Below are 21,842 nucleotides of genomic sequence, written 5' to 3' on the forward strand. Positions count from 1 at the left end.
TTATGCATCAATGTATGTTTATTGGGTTTCATGTCATGATTTACAAAATCCATTACACAAGACACAATGGCCATTCACACCAAGGACGAGAACTATAACGATAAAGATATAGTTCTAAAATCGTTTCAATATTAAAGAACAGCAAAGTCCACACAGTTATAAACTACAGTTATAAAGGTACAAATAAATGATCCTTTTCATAATGATTTTATCCAGCTGATGGAACAATAAAAACATTGACAGCCAATCAGAATCAATCCTGCTATAACGAGCTGGACCATTTAGAGCGGCAGATGAGTGTGCGCTTAGAATAAACAGAATGATATTGTCTTCTGCGTGGGCGCTAATATAGTTATTGTTGTTGGTGTGAACAGGCCTTAAAAAAGGTAATGAAATGCTACAGTAAGGTAAACTAGTGGTTAGTAAAAGCTAAAATGAAAAACACATTAAACAGTGCATGTCCTTTAAAAGACATTAAAAGGCAACACCTGATTATGAGTGTAAAACTCAATCTCTAGGTGACGGCTCAAAGGCTTAAATCAGTTTGTAATACAGAATAAACATTGGTAATTGCAGATATGGTTACCAGCACCTCAAACAAATGGTTCATCTGCTTAAAGTATGAATAAACAGAGGTAGAAAATAATTTTCATTTTTGGGTGAACTATCCCTTTAAGCTCAAAGCATGGTAAAAACAAATTGCTGATAAAACCTGCTGCTCAATCAAAATGTCTCTTCACACATGCTCCCTCATAATTTCAATCATTTTGCTGTACATCTCTTGTGGGGCGTCCAAGCCCCAGATGAAGTCCAGGTGTTCCCAGTGCTCAATATTGCGGTGGTACATCAATTTAGGTATCTGTGTGAGCAGTAGAGCCACATCCTGAGGATCTGCCAAAGTGTCCTGCCCACCAGACCACAAAGCTGTAGGTACCATCATGTCCCTCACGTTGTACAGAGGAGGGGTTGACTGGGAAGAGGAAGCAAGAAGAGACCTTTACACTTCAGGCACTGGTCCATTTTACTACTGACTTAGTACTCTAGTCCTCTGAATGACAGAGAAAACAAGACAAAATTGTCGTAATAAGAGTCTTGAGTATTTCCAAAATGCCCCGGATAGGTGTGTTAAATGTATTGGGGAAAACAGCTTACAGGGATAGTTCACTTTGAAATTAGTCCACCCAAAAATGAAAATTTGTCATTTTCTCACCCTCGTGTCGTTCCAAGTTCCTGTATGACTGTCTTCTGTTAATAAAAGAAGATATTTTGAAGAATGTTAGTAACTTAACAGTTTGGAAGTGAATGGGAACTGTTTGGTTACTAACATTCTTCAAAAAAAAAAAATTCTTTTGTGTTCAACAGAAGAAAGAAATGCATACAGACATGAGGGTAATTATGGTGCGTTCCAGGCAACCTGTAACCCGTGTTTTTCCAACCTCATACCCGTGAAAGTGCACTGGAACGGCAGTCAAACCCGTGACTTCCCACCCGTGAACTCGTACTAGATCGATGTACTCCCAGTTACGAGCTCTGACGTCACATAGCCCGCGAAACCATACAAAACAACAATGGCAGCCCCTATGGATACAGTGTTTCTGCAGGCGGTACACGGTGAGAATACACTTTAGGACAATATAACGTTGCAGTCAAATTAATAATAATATAATAATAATAATGATAATAATACACACACGATTATGTATTACAATGTTATGTGTCTGAAACAATAAGTATGTCGTGAAAGTGTATTGCCGCATGGAAATGTTAAGGTGACGTAAACCTGAACTTGACAGCATTGATCATGCTTATGAAAAAAAAAAAAAAAATATATATATATGTAACGTACAATTTCTCAGCATAGCGAAATTGGCATACAATGTTTACATCTAGCTACCACAATTCCTTGCGCTCAGGTAGTTTGGCGTGACTGGCCTGGAACGCTACAAAGTCGTGAGTCGTGGGTTGGAGTCGTGATTTACGTGCTCAAAAACCTGCCTGGAACGCAGCATTAATTATTTTCATTTTTGGGTGGACTGTCTCTTTAAGGGGAGAAATAGATAGTACTAATAGTCTTCAACATTACCTGATTATAATGTGCCATATTTCCAGCTTTTCCATAATCATATGCCATAAGATTACTGGATTTCACAGCCTGTACAAAGAACACAAGATGTGTATTAAAAATCAGGTCAAACTACAAAGGAAGTAGAAGGTACATATGTTTGAGTGTGCCTTCATTTTGTAAATGAGTCAACCCAAATGGGACATAAATAACAGTATTCTATTATTATTCTATGCCAATTATAAAAAAAAAAAAAAAATTGGATGCCTTTTATTGTCCAGAAATCTGATTAATTATTTTTTTACATTTTAGAGTAGAAAAAAAGCAAAAAAAGAAATGTAACAGGAAATAAAAAGCAAAAAAACAACAACAAAAACAACATTATTTGATTGCATCTGAGAACACATGCGGGGCAATGTGATCAAGCAGGTCCAGAAATATGTCAAATTGGACTTACCCAAAAGCCCCTATTGTGACACTGCTCTATTACTTCACACTGATATTTTTTACTCTGAGACAGATGAAGGAACTGTCACAACTTCTGGTGTTTGTGCTTTCACTCATTTTGAGGAAATAATGTGTGGATGTTTTAAAATGTATTGCAGATGGAAAGGGACATTTAGCAGGGCACATGCACATGTCACTGTGAGTTTTCTTTTACCTGAGCCCAATGAACCATGTTCTGGACTGAGGTTCCTGCTGGGCAGTGTGTTGTGTACACAGGTGTTCTGGTCTGAAAGATAGAGACAAACTCTTGAAGGAACATTCCAAATCCATTGAGATAAAAGAGCATAACTGAACAATACTTAAGAGTGTTATACCATGTTCAGGTTCTCTTCATCAAAACCACAGAGGAGAAAGAAGATGTTTCCACACAGCACACTCAAGGGCTTTCTGCTGCAGAATTCAGTGGCAAAAAACTTAATCAATTCGTTCTGAGGCATGAAGTCTTTTCTTCCAAAAAGATCCTGCAAATGAAAAAATGATTGGTTGATATGAGCTGATAAATAATCATGTGCCTTATGAGTTGATTCCAAATCAGTGACTTATGAGGTTTCATGGCAGTTAAAAGGCAATAGGTTTTATTTTTGCTACAGAGCTACAGTGTCCCTGTCCCTAATGGAACTTTAAGCCCTTGTGATCTTCCTCTGAGTCCACACTTTTGTGACGAAATGCCGCTTTGACTGTCGGGTAGAAGTTGTCTAAAATGACAAATGGGACATCCTATGGTCTTGTGGACTTAACGGACACGCAGCGGTCATTGTAAATCCAAAAGAATGCAAGTGCAATTGAAGTGTGCCATTTGGGACAGGGCCAGTATAGCATTTTAAATAAACTGCTCACCCAAATCAGAAACTCTGGAATAACAGACAATTTGGTCATGGGGCTTTTAGTCAACCCCACTGTGGCGACAGGAGCCAGGGCAAAGAACATCTTGATTTTGCTGGCCAGCTCCGGCATTGTTGAGAAAGCCATGAATGCTGAGAAGCAAGAGAGTGAAGAACAGGAAGTTACTCAGCAACAGTTAAAGAAGAAATAAATCAAATATATAAGGCTTAGAATCACATGTCATGCATAGCTAAAAGTGAGAAGTACTGTAGCAGCTGTGATCTGGGAGATGTTCCCACATGATAACACATTCAGCATTCGCCTACTGTCAGTGCAAGAGGATGCATAAAGCACAGCACAACTCTCAGCATATTTTGTAGACCAGTGATTTGATGAATAGTCACCCTGGCTTACATTTCCACATTTCAAAATAATGAATCACTCTGAAATGCTTAGAGGATGGGTGATACCTATAGTGGTTCCCTGGGAATGGCCCACATAAAAGATTTGCTCCTGGCCAGTTGTCTTTGTAATGAAGTTTATCACAGCGGGAAGATCCTTCTTAGCCATTTCATCATGACTGACACACACACACACACACACACACACAACACAGAGAGAATTTTTTTGAGCTTAGGATTCTGGATGAAACATTATTAATCCAACTGAGAATTCCCAAGATAAGAACTAGATTTGCATTTCCTGAAGGATATACCAAAGCTTGTGAGGCAAGAATAATAATAATGTTACAATTTGAGGCAAGACAAGGTTTTAATTATTTTCACACAATTATCATGAGTTTAAATGAGGTAATGAATGCTTAAATATATACAATCAAAAAGTCAACTTTTATATCAAACTCTAAATTTGTAAATATACACTACTGTTCAAAAAGTGACAATACACACATTTACAATGTTACAAAAGATTTTTTTTTTAAATGCTGTTCTTTTGAACTTTATATTTATCAAAGAATCCTAAAGAAAAGTATCATGAGACTTCTTTCAAAAACATTAAAAAAAATCTTACCGACCTCAAACTTTTGAATAGTAGTGTATGTCTGAAATATGACCAATTTCAATTCAAGATATAAATATTATGATCATGACATGGTTACAGTTTGAATTCTGAACATTCAAACAATGGAAGTTAATTTTCTAATGTTTATTTTAAATGTCTTAAAAAGTGTAAAGGTTGGTTTTTGTTGGGGAAGTGTGAACTGAGTAAACATGTTGAATATCACACACCACTTTCATAAAAATCTTATCCTTGTACCTGAACTTCCAGTATTCTTTCTGTTTAGGGTCAAGGCTGACATGTTTTCTGGACCAGGTGTTCCCACGACTGTTGCCCATCCACACGTCAAATCCAGCATCGGCTAGGAGGAAACCCAGGCTGGTGTTGGGCAGGTTTGTCACCCAGTTACTTCCAGCAGCGAGAAGACCATGTTGGAGGAACACTACAGGCTTGGCTTCTGTCATAAACATCAATCAAGAGTCCAAAATAGGTCACAAAACCTTTAAGTGAATGTGAATATAATCAATCACACACACACACACACACACACACACACACACACACACACACACACACACACACACACACACACACACACACACACACACACACACACACACACACACACACACACACACACACACACACACACACACACACACACACACACACACACACACACACAAAACCTTTAAGTGGATGTGAATATAATCAAATATACAGACACACACAAACCTTTAAGTGGATGTGAATATAATCAAACACACACACACACACACACACACACGCACACAAACACGCACGCACGCACGCACGCACACACGTTTACATTCCATAGACGTAATGGTTTTTATACTGATACAAACTGTATATTCTCTCCCCTCACACTAACCCTACCGTAAACCTGGCCATCACACAAAACTTTCTGTATTTGTACAAAAACCTTTATATATTTAATTTTGATACCAGATTTACAAATTAGGAAATTCCTAAAGGAAGGTTTTTGGAGATTTTGGTCACTTCTGGGAACAAATTTGTCCCCAAAATATAGTTAAGTAGGTACACACACATGCACGCACACATACGTACATACATGCAAACAAACATACGTACATACATGTCTATGTATGTATGTATGTATGTATGTATGTATGTCTGTCTGTATGTATGCATGTATTATTATTATTATTATTATTATATTATTTATTTTTTTGTTGAGATTATGTATTTTGCCAGCAGAGGGAGTATGTGCATTAGCTTTATACTGCTAATGCCATCCTTTCTTTTTTTGGGACCTTTATCGTGAATATCTGTCAGAAACAGGAAGTGAGCTGGTCCTCTTAGTAGCACAAACAGACCTTGGGCTGATAGCATTGTTTGACTTCATACCAGTCATTCCTTCTACCCCCTTAAAGCCTGCAACTCACCCAGCAAGACTTTAGCAACAGTGTGGAGACTTTACAGTTTACATAACTGCAGAATAATAAGAGCAGTTGCACGTTGAGTCACGATAGGGATTATGGGAAATGAAGTTCAAATAAAGGAAATCAGTGCTTTAAACACAATTTTAAAAACATTCTCATTACAGAAGTCATTGTGTGCATGAATTGCATTTTGAATGTATTTTTGAATTGATCAATAGATTCGGAGAACAAAATTAGTGTGCACTTTCTCAGGTGAGACTGTCTTTATGAAACCTCAAAAGTAATTCCCCGGTGCTCTTCTTTCGATCCACCAGTGTCCCGTGTGACATGGAGAATTGGGACAGCATGAAATGAATTGCATCTTGTGTGTGCCACCTCAGAGCTTCTGTGTTTATAACACCCAACGTCACAGCACTCAGCACCAGCCATCCACTGAAACAAACAGCTTGATGGCTCTTTACTTATTTATCACAGATCAGAATTCATTATTAACATTAACCAGCTCCCAGCGCACACAAACACACACAGCCCTAAAACAACCATAAAACACAGGGTTTGTCTTGGTCTTCATAATTCCCTGGCTTCCTGATTAAGTATGGTTATAAACGTACAGAACGCATTTCCACACATTCATTTGCATAAACCAATTTTATTCTGAAGGTCAAACACGAGCCAACAAACACCCTTAATCTAATACAATGAGTAAAAAGCAAAGATGCACAAGGCCAAAGTTTCTCAAAGGCCCCTCAAATCCTCCAGCAGAGGGATTTGTGTCGGGGAAATGTATTCTCATTTAGAATAACATGAGACATTGTGTTAGCACAGCAAGGGAGAGTGGAAGCTGATGTATGGCTGTTGAATTGGTTTTCCGCTCCAGTGGCGTCCCTGGCGAGATTAGTGTGAGAGCATGAGCTTTTGAGATCTCTCTGCTCATTAATGAAATATGGGGAGCGCTAAATATCAAACTGAATACTGATTTCAGAAGAACTAATGAATAGTGAATTGAACATTAACACCACAATAACACTCATCCGGACTGAACTGATTTCAGCCTGCTGTATCTTCACAGAGATTCCTTTGTTTTACAGCTGATGACATCATACCTGTCATTGATTTATTCTAGTGATACACCTATTACAGTACATTCTGATATCAGTTCACTCCTTGTGCATACAAAACTTTCACTGGATTAATACAACTATAAGTTTTTTTATTATGTAAAATATAAGTTTACATTTCCAAACATTCATTTTGCAATTAATTGTATTAATCCAGTGAAAGTTTTCTATGCACAATGAGTGAACTGATATCAGAATGTATTGTAATATAGGTTTTAATATTTAATGTTTCTTTTTTTCTTAATTTAATTTTTTAATTTTTAACTTTTAATTTTTAATTTTATTATATATTATAGTTTATTTTTTTATCTTTTATTTTATCATAATTGTTTTGCCATAACATGACAACAATTTTCAGCTTATCTGCATAATCAATTAAAGTAAAAGTAAATCTTTAAAAACACGAATAATTCAATAACACTGTTAAATTTGTGGGTAACGCTATACAATAAGGTTTCATTAGTTAATATTAGATCAAATATAAAATCAAATGTTGTATTTGTTAGCATTAGTTAATGCACTGTGAACTAACATAAACAAAAATGAATAAATAATGTAGCAAATTTGTATTGCTCATTGTTAGTTCATGTTTGTTAATTCATTAACTAATGTTAACAAATGAGACCTTATTGTAAAGTGTTACCAATTTGCGAAACCCGCAGCATCACGAGAGGTCATGAGATTTAGATATTTATGAGATGAAAAACCCAGTGAAGAAATCATGTGTGGGTTGTGTTATATGACCCTGTAACAGGAGGTCCTCCTCCATATGAGACTGACTCATCTAAAACCACTTCTTTCCCCTCTTTAAATTGCTACGTGACTATTAAAGAGCACGGGATGTTAAGATGTTAAGCTTCAGATGTGAACATCTCACCCAGTGTGTTCATGTGACTATGTATTTCATATATTTCAGTTTGTATTTTTGGCTCCAGCTTTGCAAAGTTTTCAGGTGACACCGACAATTTACTTTCAGATATTATCCTAATATAGTAATAACACCTTATATTGTAATCATTACAAGCACAAATTGTAATTTCTGCCTAACATTAGCTTATCTGAAAACATGAAGTTAACTAACCACATAACATGTATTAAAACAGTATATTAATACGGACATTACTTTAATACACTCATCTCTGGCTGATAACAGAATACCAGTAACATCAAAACAAGTATTTGCTGTTAAACTGCTTTGAAACAATATGCATTGTGAAAAGCGCTATACATGTAAACTTTAATTGAATAATGGCAGCACAGTGAATCTGTGAATGGTGAGGATTCAGATATCATCTTACAGAGATTCCTCTTTCAGATGGCCATGTCAGTGAATCTTTAATAATTCACACTAACACAGGCCAAACAAAAGCATGAATGGGCTCATTCAAATATTTTGGCTATCCAACTTAAACCATTACCTTGTCCATCCTTGTTTTTGAGCCCATGTGGGATTCGGTTGACGCTCAGGATGTACCCATCCTCGGTGACCACTTCGAATTCTTCCGCTGTGTAGCCCCAGTGTGTGATGATCTCGCTCTACAAGAGACAAACACAGTGGTGAACATGGACAAAGTCCATGAGAAGCATGACAGCTTGGAGAAATCAATGGAAACACACCTTTATCTAAGATAAATGAAATGATATAGAATAGCAAACACTTCAGTGAGTCATTCTTAGACAATACAACACTTCAAAATAGCACAAGCGTTGTTCTTTTCTGATGAAAGCAGTATAATGTTCTCCATTTGAAGAAGAAATATAAACCTAAGAATAGCTACATTTCTTCTTTGCCAAGGTCTACAATAAATTTCATAAGCGTGGCAGCATTTTTTTTTTTAAATGTAATGACAAGAGAAAACACCAGTTCAGCTTAAATTCTTAGTTTAGCCATTTGTCTTTTCAAGAGCACAATTATTTCAGCTGTATGGAGTCACACTCCTCCTCCTCCTCCTCTAGATATGAGATAAATTATAATCAGAGACTTCAAAGAAACTGTGTGAGCTTGTTGGTTCCAGGCCTGCCATGCAATCTCCCCATGCATAATTAAAGGCTCTGCAGTTTCCCACTCCCCCTGGGTCTTCTGTCTGCTCATTCTACTTTAGGCCACTTAAGGATAAACCCACTGCTGGCTCAACACACATTAAGGGGAGGGTAAGCACTGGGGGTTGTGCTTCTTTCTCTCACTCTCTGTCTGAGATGGGGTATTTGTCCTCTTTTCATGCAGAAATAGTGTGTGTTGGAAAATCATTAATGTTTCATGTACTTCTGCAGAGTGAAAACGCAAAAGGAAGTAAGCCTGATAAAATGCAGAATGTGAACAACTATTGAAAATTCTGGGAACTTTAGAGCTGCATTATAAATAATGTCATTTTCCTTGAAATCAAGAGCAAATACAACGGAGCTCAAAATCATTTGAAGTACATCTTTTTTCTTTTCTTTTTTTGTCAGAGCTGCACCTTTTTTAAATTATTTTTTTAAGATTTACGAATTTTAATTGAATGGTAAAATTCCATCAAATTGAATTGAATAATCCGTACATATTATTCATTTATTATTCATTTGATTATTCAAATCAATTTGATGGAATTTTACTATACAATTGAAATTTGTAAATCTTAAAAAAAGGCTTACTTTTTTTCTTCTTTTTTTTTTGCACCTCTGACTAATAAAACTAATAAAGTTGCTAATATATTTGATACTCAGTAAAACTACAAAGTGGCCAAAAAGTAACTAATTATATTTACTCAAATACTTTACAACACTAATTGTTTGTGTGTATTTTTTTTTCTTTTCAACAACCGATGGATAGAACCAAGTCCCCACCCTACATTTTTTACTTTTTCTTTATTTCGTTTCACTCGGATGAAAAGAAAAAAATCTGTCGCTACCTTTGTTACATTGAACCTTTCAAGGCATTGTTGACCCATTTTTTTACTCACTTTCACCAAAGTTTTTCTTGGAATGGCTTTTTGTATATGTGTGGCTTTAGAAGACATATGGTGTACAAGTTATGAATTGTCTTTTTGTCCTTTATTGATCTTGACAGACATGTCCACTACAAACTGAAAAGAACTGGATTAAGAGTATTTAAACTGTCCTAACGTGTTCGAATGAAAAATAATGACAGAATTTTAATTTAAGGGTTAAACTATTCCTTTAAGTAGCCCAAGTGTTTGGGGGCACATTTTAAGGCTCAATCGTCTCCTTATGAATGCAAGTATGTGAAACCTAGAGTATAAAACCCAGTTATTGTATTAAAACCAACAAATTACTGTCTTATCAGTGTTTCTGCAAATGGTTTTCTGACCTGTGCAAATTATCAAACAATGATTATGAGATATCATTATTTAAACCAAGAAGTCTTGTTTCATATCTAACCACACATGAAAGTGCATAAATGTCACTTAGAGTACAATTCCCTTTCAGAGTCTGTGGGAAAAGATTTTACATAAAGCTGTCTAATCTCAAATATGAAAAAATTGCTGAACTCGTGAATAATGTTTCTCTTCCCATTTTCACACACTGAGAAAAAAAAAAAGGTTTTCTTAAAAACACGTATGAAACAAGATATACACTTTTACAATTGTGATAACATGATGATGTGCTCTGCATTCAGCTCCCAAGACCCATACTGTACGTACAGTAAATGTAATATATGAGATATATGTTCCTATATCGAGAGTGGTGTTGTCATTTATGTTTTCATATAAGCCAATACATTATTACCACATATATACATCCTCAAGATATATAAAGATATTAGTTTATACCATATATGAAATACCCATAGTAAAATTAGTTTATATAGCTACATGAAACAAAATATTTAAATGATGAATTTTTATATGGTACTGTATGTTAAGACCAATATACAATGAGAATATATTTTGTGCATGGATATTTCATATATGAGACATACATGTCAAAATATGCATTATAGATACATAAACAGATATATTTATAAGGGATAAATTAATATGTCAATATATGGAATTGTTTCAATTTCGAATAAGTTTCATATATAGCTATGAATATTATGTACATATTGGTATATGTTTTTTTTACTCTATAATATGAGCATATATTTCATATATGGATATTTCATGCATGTACATATTTGCGAAGGGGGCGAGCCACAGTGAAATGTGGAAGGACAAAGTGCAAAATGTAGTTTGTTATAGAGATGGTCAACTAATGAATCCACTTCTCTCGAGAGCACGTGTCAAAACAGAGAACTGCAAATAATATTACAAATCTAGTGCAAAGTTCAAAACATGACATGACATTCATGTGGTCAGTTGAGTTATAAGTCCTTGTGTAGTATAGGTTTACTTCATTATCTATTATCCATACATAATTGTTTAAAAATCATCTTATTACCGTAAGACTATTGGGGAATATTATTGGGAGATACAGAGTGACAACTGATATTTCTATGAATTTTTTCTGTAAGTCTGTTATACTGTTATAACAATCTCATTGATTTATATTACAAGCTATCAAAATTGCAAAAAAATTGGGCCATAGCCTATAGCTAAACCAAATTGCATAATTTTGCTCAGTCTGGCCTCTGAATTCTCCTTGAGTGTAGGCTAAGCCTCATATTGTCACTGTATTACGGAGCCCCACACATAAATGCAAGAAAAAAAAAAGTATATCGTTGCCACGAATTAACAATTTGTTCCCGCAACTTACTAATATGTCAGCATGTTTTACTAATTTGTTCCTTGTTTTAAGAAGCAAATAGTGTGCACAATTAGTAATCAGTTTCCACAATTTACTAAATCATGGCCATGTTGTACTAATTTGTTCCCTTGTTTTAGTTAAATCAGCACGAACACGATTTACTAAAACGAGAGGACAAATTCTTAATTCATGGCCACAATTTACTAAAATGAGAATTTAATTCTTAATTAAAATAACTTAATTCATACTTACAGGTTGTGATTCTGAGGAGCAAGTTCACAAAGTAAACAGTATTGTCCACAAAGCTGATCAGCATGTTGTTGAATAACTTCATTTTTGTCACCACTGAGGTGAAGGACAAAAGTGACCCAATTTACCAGAATTTGTTCTATATTCATGGTGTTTTAACGCTCATTGACAATTTACTGATGAGTAATGAAAAACACTCATTGCAGCTTGTCTTATTACATGTTACATGTTGTATTGGTCACTTACGATGTTCATATTGACTTCAGGGTCCAGTCCTGCCTCGTCCTGAAAAGGCGGCCTGCACTGAACCAGCCCAAGTGTAAGCAATACCAGAGACAAGACCAGCCATGATATCTTCTTTCTGTTGAACATTCACAAACAGTGAATTAACATACATGGTTTCCCAAGACTAATCTAAACCAAAGCTTTTCTTCAGCAGCCATCAATACAGTGTTGCTTAACATGTGCGACTGAAAGGTAAGCAATAGGCTACATAAAAAAAATCAATGTAGCTAAATCCTAGTATGTTCAGACGAAATAAACTGTAAAAACAAACATTGCTAAACATCACTGTACTTTATTATACAAGAGCAGTGTGACTGGTAAAAAAACAAAAAACAAAAAAAAAAACACTTTTTTTTCCTATTCAAACATTTCTGCCACCAAAAATAGTGTAGGGCCTATATATAATTTAAGGAACGTTTAATTTTACAATTCTGCATTTTCACAAAGCGAAAGCAGTTCAGTTAGCCCAATCCGAGTGGTATGAATGACAAGAAGCCAAGCCACTGCTTTTGAAAAAACAAACTTTAAGCGTCACAAATACATCAGAAGTCAGCCAGTGCAAACATACAGTAGTTACATTGTCGTACAGTATTTTCGTTCACTGCTAATTCATTTACTAACCTGCACTATTCTACATCATTCTTTGCAGCACACGAATAAACATGTTTGTCTTATTAAGCTGATCGAGATTAATGTTCTAATGAACCGTGTTTGTTGAAGAGTCCTAAGCAATAAGCATTGAATAACGAAAATAATGAAACTCACCCAACGTCGGATGAGCTCTCCATAGCAGCGCACTGAACTCAAACGCGTGGAGAGTTAGGTCAGTATTAACAACTAGCTAACCACACTGACTGATAGCGATGATAATGCTTTAACATAACATCAGCTGACAGTGACATCATGACATGATCACTGTTCTTAAACGCCTTTAATCAATCAGTCCCCCTCCCTGAAGAAGCTTAATACATGTAGCTAGCTGCTTTCTCCTTTGATTCAATACTCCTCCATTATTATTTAAATGTGTCAAACTGACGTTGTCATTATTTGTTTTTAGATAATGAGACTAAATAAATTGTGCTTCAGGTCAGTTAAGGCAAGTTTTTTTCGTCTACGAAAATAAATTAATTTAAAAATTACACTATGCAATTAAGACATTTGAGTGCGTACTCTTCAAATAGCTACAAAACTGACATATAACTTTATTATTATTTTGAAGTTTGGATATTATGTGCATACTTATCAGTCAAACATTGAACAAACAAAGGGAATGTTTTAGTTGGCCAACAAAAAAACCTTCAGCCTTTCATAATTCTTAAAGTGACAGTAACGTTAAGCCATATCGAGTGAGATCTTGAAACTAGCTAGATCACTTGGCTAATTCACCTTAAGTAACGTTAGTTGCTTACTTTACATTCTTTAAAAAAATGTCTCGAGTTCTAATAGTTGGTGCTGGACTTACTGGCAGTATATGTGCCTGTCTGCTGCGGAGGGAGCTGCCAAACAAGGTTAATGTAGTCGTGTGGGACAAATCTCGGGGTTCAGGTTAGCATCTTCTTAACGATATTTGTTTTGACATACAGAATGCTTTTTTTTATAAACTAATATGAAACACTTTATCGAGTGGTGAATGTTTCGTGTGTTGGAATCATTGCATTGGTGGTATGTGCTGCAAATCACTCATTATGGGTTAAACATAAATCAAAAAGTTGCTAAACTGGTGACCTGCTCCTCTAAGGTGAGCAGAAAATGAACAGATATAAAGTAACTTCAACTTTATTCTACAAATATTTTTATTTAGTTCGTTTTTTTTTTATGTCGGATTCCTATTGACTCTGCCTGAAAGGACAGAATGAATGAACAAGTAACGTTACTAATGTAACTTACTTCAGAAAAGATGACCAGAAAGTAATGCTTCCTTCACCTGCTATCGGAAATTTCCTACTTTCCACTTCAGAAGTCGTCATTACGAGCTCATCGCATTAACGTTTTTGAGACTTGAGAGGGCGTTCATGTCCATTTTTTTGTACTAGGAAACAAATATTTATTTACGATAATTGTGATAGCATATGATGAAGGCAGCATCTCTTGAACTTCCCCACTTCAAACACTCCCACTACAAATATCGTCAAATAACAATGATTAGAATGTGGTTGATTAAGATGTTAATGGAACAGAATAGTTAACGCCAAATTGCAACAGCTGTTTAAAATAATTAAAAACTGGGTTAAGATGGGAAAAGATGCCGCCTCTGTGTAAATAACTTAATATCATTTCTATTGAAGAAATTCCATTAAATTTCTTTCCTGTGGTGCACTTATAATGTTAGTATAGGACAAAAATCAATTTAGAAATAAAAGGCATTTTACTACCCTGATTTTAGCCCTCTGATTTGACCGCTCTTTTTTTAAGGGGTCTGTCTGCTGTGGGACTTCGGAACAAAAGTGGGCGTTTCTAAATTTGTAGGTTTTTTCAAACTGGTGGGTATTTATAAATCATGCAATGAAAATTATGCCCTTCACCCAAACCCACCCCTAAACCCTACCCTCACTGCGATGTGGGCAAATCAGTTAACAAGGTCGAAAATGCCCCTCTGTTTATGGCCTCGCCACTGATCTGGTAACTCCTATTACTGTCCTATACTTGCGTCAGTGTAAACGCCCACTGCTGTGATTGGCTGATATCTTTATGAAATAGCTAAGTATTACATGTTTAACTCTCTCAAAAACTTTTAGCAAGTTTTTACTATTACAGCTCTCAAGGTTAAAGCTGCATTCCGTAACTCTATCGGTTAATAAACAGAACTGCATGCGTCTAGTGGAAGAACATTGTAACCGGAGCTACTTCTCTCCGCAGTGGTACGACCCGAACCAGTCTAAAATAGTCTTATAGGTGTTCCGTAGTGATTCAGGATAAGACAAAAACGCAGTTTGGAAAATGGATTCATGATGTATTCGCTCATTATATAATTTTTGTACATTTTTAACACAAAAAATGTTACGGACTGCAGCTTTAACTAATCGCGTGACCAAAAGTGTTGATTATAGCATTGTATAGATCTATAGCATTATATTTAGATTGTGGCATGATTGCAGCATGAGCATGTAGCTGATCACAGACATGGGCTGCGTCCGAAATGTCACACTCTCTTGAGTAGGTTCTTATTTTGAATTTGAGTAATTACTTCAGGGCTGCTAAAAAATTATGTTCTATATAGTATCATATGCACACCAGAATCTCGCTGGAAGTTGGAGGTCTTCCAGGTACTTTTTTGCCTTCTCTTTTTATCAGTAATGGGAATTTGGACATACTGTTTATTATTTCGTCTGCTATATAGAAGTATGCGATTTCGGACGCAGCTATGTTGAGCGCATGAATGCAGCAATCTCATCATTGTAACTCGATTTCTGAACAATAACGCATGCTTTTATCATAATCAACAGTGCAAACACAATGTAAATAAGAGATTTGTTGATTATTACGTGAGTTTTGGTGCGAGTCCAGAAATCAGTCACTGATGGGGCAGTTGTGGCCTAATGGTTAGAGAGTCACGGGTTTGAGTGCTACCGGCAGGAAATGTAGGTGGGGGAGTGAATGAAACAGCGCTCTCTTCCACTCTCATTACCCACAACTGGGTGCCCTTGAGCAAGGCACCTAACCCCCAATCGCTCCCCAGGCGCCGCAGCAAAAATGGCTGCCGGCTGCTTTGGGTGTGTTCAAGCCAAGGTGTGTGTGTGTGTGTGTGCACTTGGATGGGTGAAATGCAGAGCACAAATTCCGATTATGGGACACCATACTTGGCTACACGTCACTTTCACTTCACTTATAAACTCGCGCTGTTTGATTGACAGCTCCAGCTGTTGCAAAAGGAGCGTTTTTTTTATCGCTTTCTATATATAACTTAATCACAGCTTAAATAACAGCTTAATTTCATCCTACTAAGAGAAGCAATGTGAAGTTGACTGTTTAGTCACTGGTTTGATTTACTGACACATAGACAAAGACATCTGACTGAATATCAGAAATGACTGGTCACAGATCATGCATTAGAATTAACACGGTTACTTACATGACATGTTGTTACTGTCGAGTCCATATCGTAAAGTGTTTACAAAGCCTGCGCCGAAATTTCGACTTATTTACTAAAAAGAAACCACAGTGAAATGTAGGGCTGGGAGAAAAATCGATTCACCTAGCTAGCGCGATTTTCTTGTTCTTTTTTTACGATTCAAAATTTTTTATTCCAGAATCGCTGACCCAGAGAGAGTTGTCATGAAACAGCAGTCTTTTCAACCTCATAGTATCATTATTTCTGTGATGCAATAGTTACAATTATCATAGAAGTACTTGGATAAAAGTTTAAAGTTCAAATATGAACACTGATGGCGATCAAAATCAGCTTTTGATAGAAGCTTGGTGCTTAAAACGCATTTATTGATTACATTGTTTCACCACAAAATGGCGACAAGTGATTGTTAAAAAAATTATTTGTTATGAATCATTTATTCAAGAGAATGGAGTATGATGCTTCTGAAATAAAAGTCAGAAAGATGTGAAAATTTGTTTTTGTAAATATGGCTCATCTTATACATGTACAATCTAACTTTTCCCGATGGTCTCTAGTGTTAAAAATAAATTGCAATATCGAATCGCAATAGGTCAAATCGCTTTGTTACTTTCGTCCCGCGTTACTTTCGCCCCGGTTCTACCCCTACTTGTAGAATCGCAATTCTTAAAAAAATCGCAATATATATCGTATCAGCACCCAAGTATCGTGATATTTTTGAATCGGGAGATAGGTGTATCATCCCAGCCCTAGTGAAATGTACCGCATACAAATAAATAGGCCTAATGCTTAACTGAGACATTGTTCATAATAAAAAATAACCACATTCTTAACATTAGGATCCTTCGGAAGGTAATATTATATAAGTAGAGGCGGTCTTTCACCTATTTGTCATAGATAGGCACATTCCACAATGAGTCATTCATTGGGCTTGGTTACAATTAAAGCTGTTTTTGGACTAAACAGGAAGTTTTCAGTTCTGAAACTTACAGGATATTCTGATAGTATGATGACCTCTGTATGTCAAAAGCTTAATGAAAATTTGACTTCTCAGTTCATGACCCCTTTAATATATATGGTTGGAGCCATTCAAATTTGAATGTTTGAATTGTATTTATTGTAACTCAACTGTTCACTTAAACTACGATTTAATGTTTTGCTGAATTTAAAGAAGATTACTTTTATTTTGTAAGGTGGCTCTGTATAAGGAAGTAGGCTGAATCAGGTGTGAAGGTTGAGAGAGCACAGCTTTCGACCACACATTGTTTGACAGAGCAAGATTAACCTTTTTTGTTGCTTTCTTGTGGAAAACGTTCTGAATTTGGCATTTATATTGGGTATTTCTTGGATTATGTGCATCAAGAATCCCTCAACCTTTACACAAGATGGGTGGCTTTCATTTTGGATTTATTTTTGGACAAAAAGCCCCTACATATATTTTTAAATGTTATTAATGTAAAATACTAATTCAACTATTCTATTTAAAATCCTTTTTGACAATTGAAGAACAGATGACAGACTAAGTAAAATATTGAAATATATTTTTCCTCCCATCTCATATTTTTTCCATGTCCGTAGTAGCTTGTAGAAGATTTGTGTACAACAGGCTTTGTATAGGGTTATATCTCAACATATTTAGTGATTTAAAAATGATTATATCCCATTTTTATAAAGGCATTTTATCAGATTATATAAGCATTTTTAACAGTGAATTTCAAAGTGTTAAACTTTTAGCCTTTCAGCTTCAAAGCATATGTACTTTTGTACTTAATTTTAGTGGTGACATTTCTCCCAATACTAGACAACGTTCCTAAACTCAGCCATAAATATGGTAAAAATTCCTGATATTGTCATCAGTGGTTTCCAAAACCACTTTAAAGAAGGAAAAAATAGGCCTACATAATATTATGATGATATTAATATGTCATATCCATTTATGTCCACTTAATTATAATGCACAACATAGGCTATTGTTTTTACAATAATTACAATAATTGTAAAAGTTTGATGTCTGATTTCTTATTTTTAATGCTGAATCATCATTGTTTACATTCAAATGTTTATTTTATTTTTTTAGCTCTAAAGATTAAAACAGCATTTTTATGTTTCACATCGATCGGACCTGATGATATTTAATTTTATAGGAGGAAGAATGTCCACAAGCAGAAGTCCAAACAATCCTTCATGCACGGTTGACCTTGGTGCTCAATACATAAGTGCCACACCACACTACGCTCGTATTCACAGCAGGTGGGCTACTTCTCAGTACTATATCTGATCTGTATGGTGTGGATATCATTTTTTGGAAATAAAAGTTTTTTTGCTTTTTTTTTTTTTGCTTTATGTTAATAAAAATATTTGCTGCTTGTAGTGACTAATGCATTTTCTTGTATTTTTAGTTTTTATGAAGAACTCTTAGCACAAGACATTTTAAAACCTCTCGTTGCTCCTGTTGAAGACATGATGTCTAAGGAAGAAGGAATTATGAACTATGTGACGCCCCATGGGGTCTCGTCCATCGTCAAACACTACCTCAAAGAGTCAGGTAGGTCATTTGAATTCAGGTTCAACTTATTTCCTAGCATTTCATTTCTGATTTCTTCTTCTGGTTCTGCTGTAAGTCATATTGATATACACTACCGTCAGAAAGATTTGTTTTTATAAAGAAATTAATACTTTTATCTAGCAAAGATGCATTGAATTGATCAAAAGTTACAGTAAAGAATTTTAATGTTACAGCATATTTCTATTTTAAATAAAATGCTGCTCTTTTTTAATTTTATTCATCTAATAATCCTGGGGAATCCAAAAACATATTAAGCATCCCAACTGTTTTATATACACTTATAATAATAAGAAATGCTTCTTGAGCGCCAACTAAGCATATTAGAATGATTTTTGAAGGATCATGTTACACAAAATTCAGCATTTCCATCACAGGAATAAAAAGATTGTAAAATTTAATAAAATAGAAAACAATTATTTTAAATTGTAACAATAATTCACAATATTACTGTTTTTACTGTGTATTTAATAAAATAAATGCAGCCATGGCAAGCATAAGATACTTTTAAACCTGCAGATTTTCATAAAAATTATTATAATGCAAATATCTACATTTAATTTAAAACATGTATTAAAATAGCAAAAAAATATGCTGTTGCATAAAGTTTTTTTAGTTTTTTTTTCATTAGGGCAATTTCACACAGAAATGCTTTTTATTTATTCACACTTCAGAGAAGCAAGACAGATTAAATAACCGATTTTATCGCTGTTCATAAAGCAGCTGTTTTTCATCAGCTGTTTAATAACAGAAATGTGCTGCCAGAAAATTATTTTTGGGTCAGCAAGACCCGAGTCTTCCAGCTGTTTTGTTCCATCTAAATGTTACCTCTCTAGAAAAAAAATCTGATTTCCTAGAGAGAACCCAGAAGAATTTGGCCAGACTGCAAGCTGATTTATGAACTCAAAGATCACAGCTCTTAGTCAATAATCTGACTGAGTCTTTAGAAACAGTTCAGGATGTTTTGATGTTTTGCATGTGAACAAAAAGCAGCAGTCAGATGGAGCTGCTGTAATGTAGCAATATTTGAAACAACACAATTCAACACAGTTATTCAAAGATCAGCAAAACAGTAAGGGATTTGCATGAAAAGTGTGTATTTGCACGCTATTTCCCTGATGTTAATTTCATTTACTGATGTTTTTTTCTGTCACCTTAAGCCCTTCTTAAGCCTAATTCACATAAGATATATTAACTGGAATTGGGTTTGTTTTAGGAGTGTAACGATATATCCTTATGGATGCAACAAATGCCTGCATTGAAAGCGTACTACCTTAAACTACTATACATAATGTTGAATATAAATTATTATAATGCAATGGAGGTCTATTTGTGGGTCCTGGTAATGTCAAATGTCTGATTTTACTAGTAAAATGGGGCCTACATTATCAGAATCAGAAAGAGTTGTATTGCCAAGTGTGCTTCACCAACAAGGAATTTACCTTGCTATTGAAGCTTCCAGTACACACATAAAAATATAACAAGTCACATAATAACATTTACGAATAAAGAAGTATAAAGTATATCTGTAAACATTTACAGACAACGAACATATTTACAGTTTTGTGAACAATAACATGAATAAATGAGACAAATTAATAAGGATATTGCACAAAAAAGTGGGTTATTCCACAAGCATATGTGTTGAACAAAATCCTGTATTTTCAGCTTCAGAATCATGAATATGTTTATTCTGGTGTCACCATTGGGGACCAGGAGGACCAAGTCCTAGCCTATTCAAGTCCACCCCTAATGTAATACCAAATTAAGCATTTTAATAAACAGTACATTTTACCACTAGTTTTTTTCCCACTATTACTCCTGTTTCTAAAATTAGGGATCATGTAAAACTATTTGCATGTGCCATAAACCAAATCTTGACTTTTCTATAATACATAATCTGCGTGACTTTCTTTGGAATTCTTTCCTTCTATGTTTCTCTCTCCTTTCTACTTCTTTTGCTATGTGCAAAATTGCCAACTGTGCCCCTCCGCACTCAAGCAGGAGCAGAGGTGCTCTACGACCGACATGTCACTCACATTCACCGGAAAGACTCTGGCTGGGAAGTGTGTCACAAAGGGGGAGCATCACAGCAGTTTGACGTTGTGGTTTTAACCATGCCAGTACCCCAAATACTTCAGCTGCAAGGAGACGTGGGATCTTGTGAGTACATTACAACAACACCACAAACACAAATATACACACACACACACACACACTTTGGCCTTCAAAAAGTCAAATATGACTTTTGGTTTTGCTGTCTGCCATTGTTTCTGTTCAAAATATCCTGTGAAATGGCATTATTTTATTATTTTATTTAATTTTAGAAATAGTGACAGAGCTGAATGGAAATTCCTAATAACCAAATATTCCCTTTAATTCATGGTGTGAACTGCAGTGGACAGATGTATTTTTAGTTATAGAAGCTTAATTACAACAAATACATTAATTATAAAACTGTTTCTTAAATTGTATTCTAAGGAAAAAAAATATTTTTACTGCATAGATCTCCTAGAATAAAAGATAAAGGTAGATATACCTTGATGGTTCACCATTTTTGTCAGCCATTATAATTTGTCTTGTCATAAATTAAAGACAAAAAACGCATACATACAGTACACAAACAACTAAGTTAAGGTCAAAGGATATCTATACATATACTGTATCTTTACATCCTGAATGCTTAAAAGTGTTGGTCTACCCAAAAAAAAAAAAAAAAAAGTCATCATATACTTACCCTCTGTGGTCCAAAGCCGTATGACTTTTATTTCTCCTGTGGAACTTAAAAGAGATATTTTGAAGAATGTTGGTTACCAAAAAGTTTTGATGAAAATGGACTTCCATTATATGGACAAAAAAAATATCTTCTTCTGTGTTCTGCAGAAAAAATAAGTCATACAGGTTTGGAATGACATGATGGTGAGTAAAATTACAGAATTTTGGAAATAGTGGGTGGACTATACCATCAAAAATGTTTTTTAAAGTTCCCCTATTATGATTTTTCTAATATTACCTTTCATGTCGTGTGTAATATAGCTGTTTG

The 21,842-nt window shown here is 35.1% G+C and overlaps 2 protein-coding genes across 6 annotated transcripts in view; one reads left to right on the forward strand and one right to left on the reverse strand.

The window, feature by feature from the left end:
* lipf (lipase, gastric) lies at positions 1–13,093 on the reverse strand. 2 transcript variants are annotated; one of them, XM_082152834.1, is made up of 11 exons: positions 12,936–13,093; positions 12,132–12,246; positions 8,369–8,486; positions 4,667–4,865; positions 3,862–3,971; positions 3,407–3,543; positions 2,884–3,030; positions 2,724–2,795; positions 2,084–2,152; positions 1,211–1,245; positions 1,111–1,147 (listed from the first exon to the last, which is right to left on the reverse strand). In XM_082152834.1, exons 1-11 carry the CDS (start codon positions 12,956–12,958, stop codon positions 1,126–1,128), a joined length of 1,047 nt encoding a protein of 348 aa, XP_082008960.1. In that variant the 5' UTR covers positions 12,959–13,093; the 3' UTR covers positions 1,111–1,125. The 2 variants fall into 2 exon arrangements, with proteins under 2 accessions (XP_082008959.1, XP_082008960.1); XM_082152833.1 differs by lacking the exons at positions 1,111–1,147; positions 1,211–1,245 and adding an exon at positions 1–970.
* A 409-nt stretch (positions 13,094–13,502) lies between these two features.
* The window catches only part of rnls (renalase, FAD-dependent amine oxidase), a 62,218-nt gene continuing 53,878 nt past the window's right edge, over positions 13,503–21,842 (forward strand). For 2 of the 4 annotated variants that reach the window (XM_082152850.1, XM_082152851.1), the window contains exons 1-4: positions 13,503–13,715; positions 18,381–18,486; positions 18,636–18,781; positions 20,801–20,962. In XM_082152850.1, the coding sequence (XP_082008976.1) occupies positions 13,598–13,715; positions 18,381–18,486; positions 18,636–18,781; positions 20,801–20,962 (532 nt within the window). In that variant the 5' untranslated portion in view covers positions 13,503–13,597. The remainder of the gene's footprint in view (positions 13,716–18,380; positions 18,487–18,635; positions 18,782–20,800; positions 20,963–21,842) is intronic. The other 2 variants (XM_082152852.1, XM_082152853.1) reach the window with 1 other exon arrangement.

This window comes from Leuciscus leuciscus (genome assembly GCF_965113295.1).
Source record: "Leuciscus leuciscus genome assembly, chromosome: 21".
Taxonomy (NCBI): Eukaryota; Metazoa; Chordata; class Actinopteri; order Cypriniformes; family Leuciscidae; genus Leuciscus; species Leuciscus leuciscus.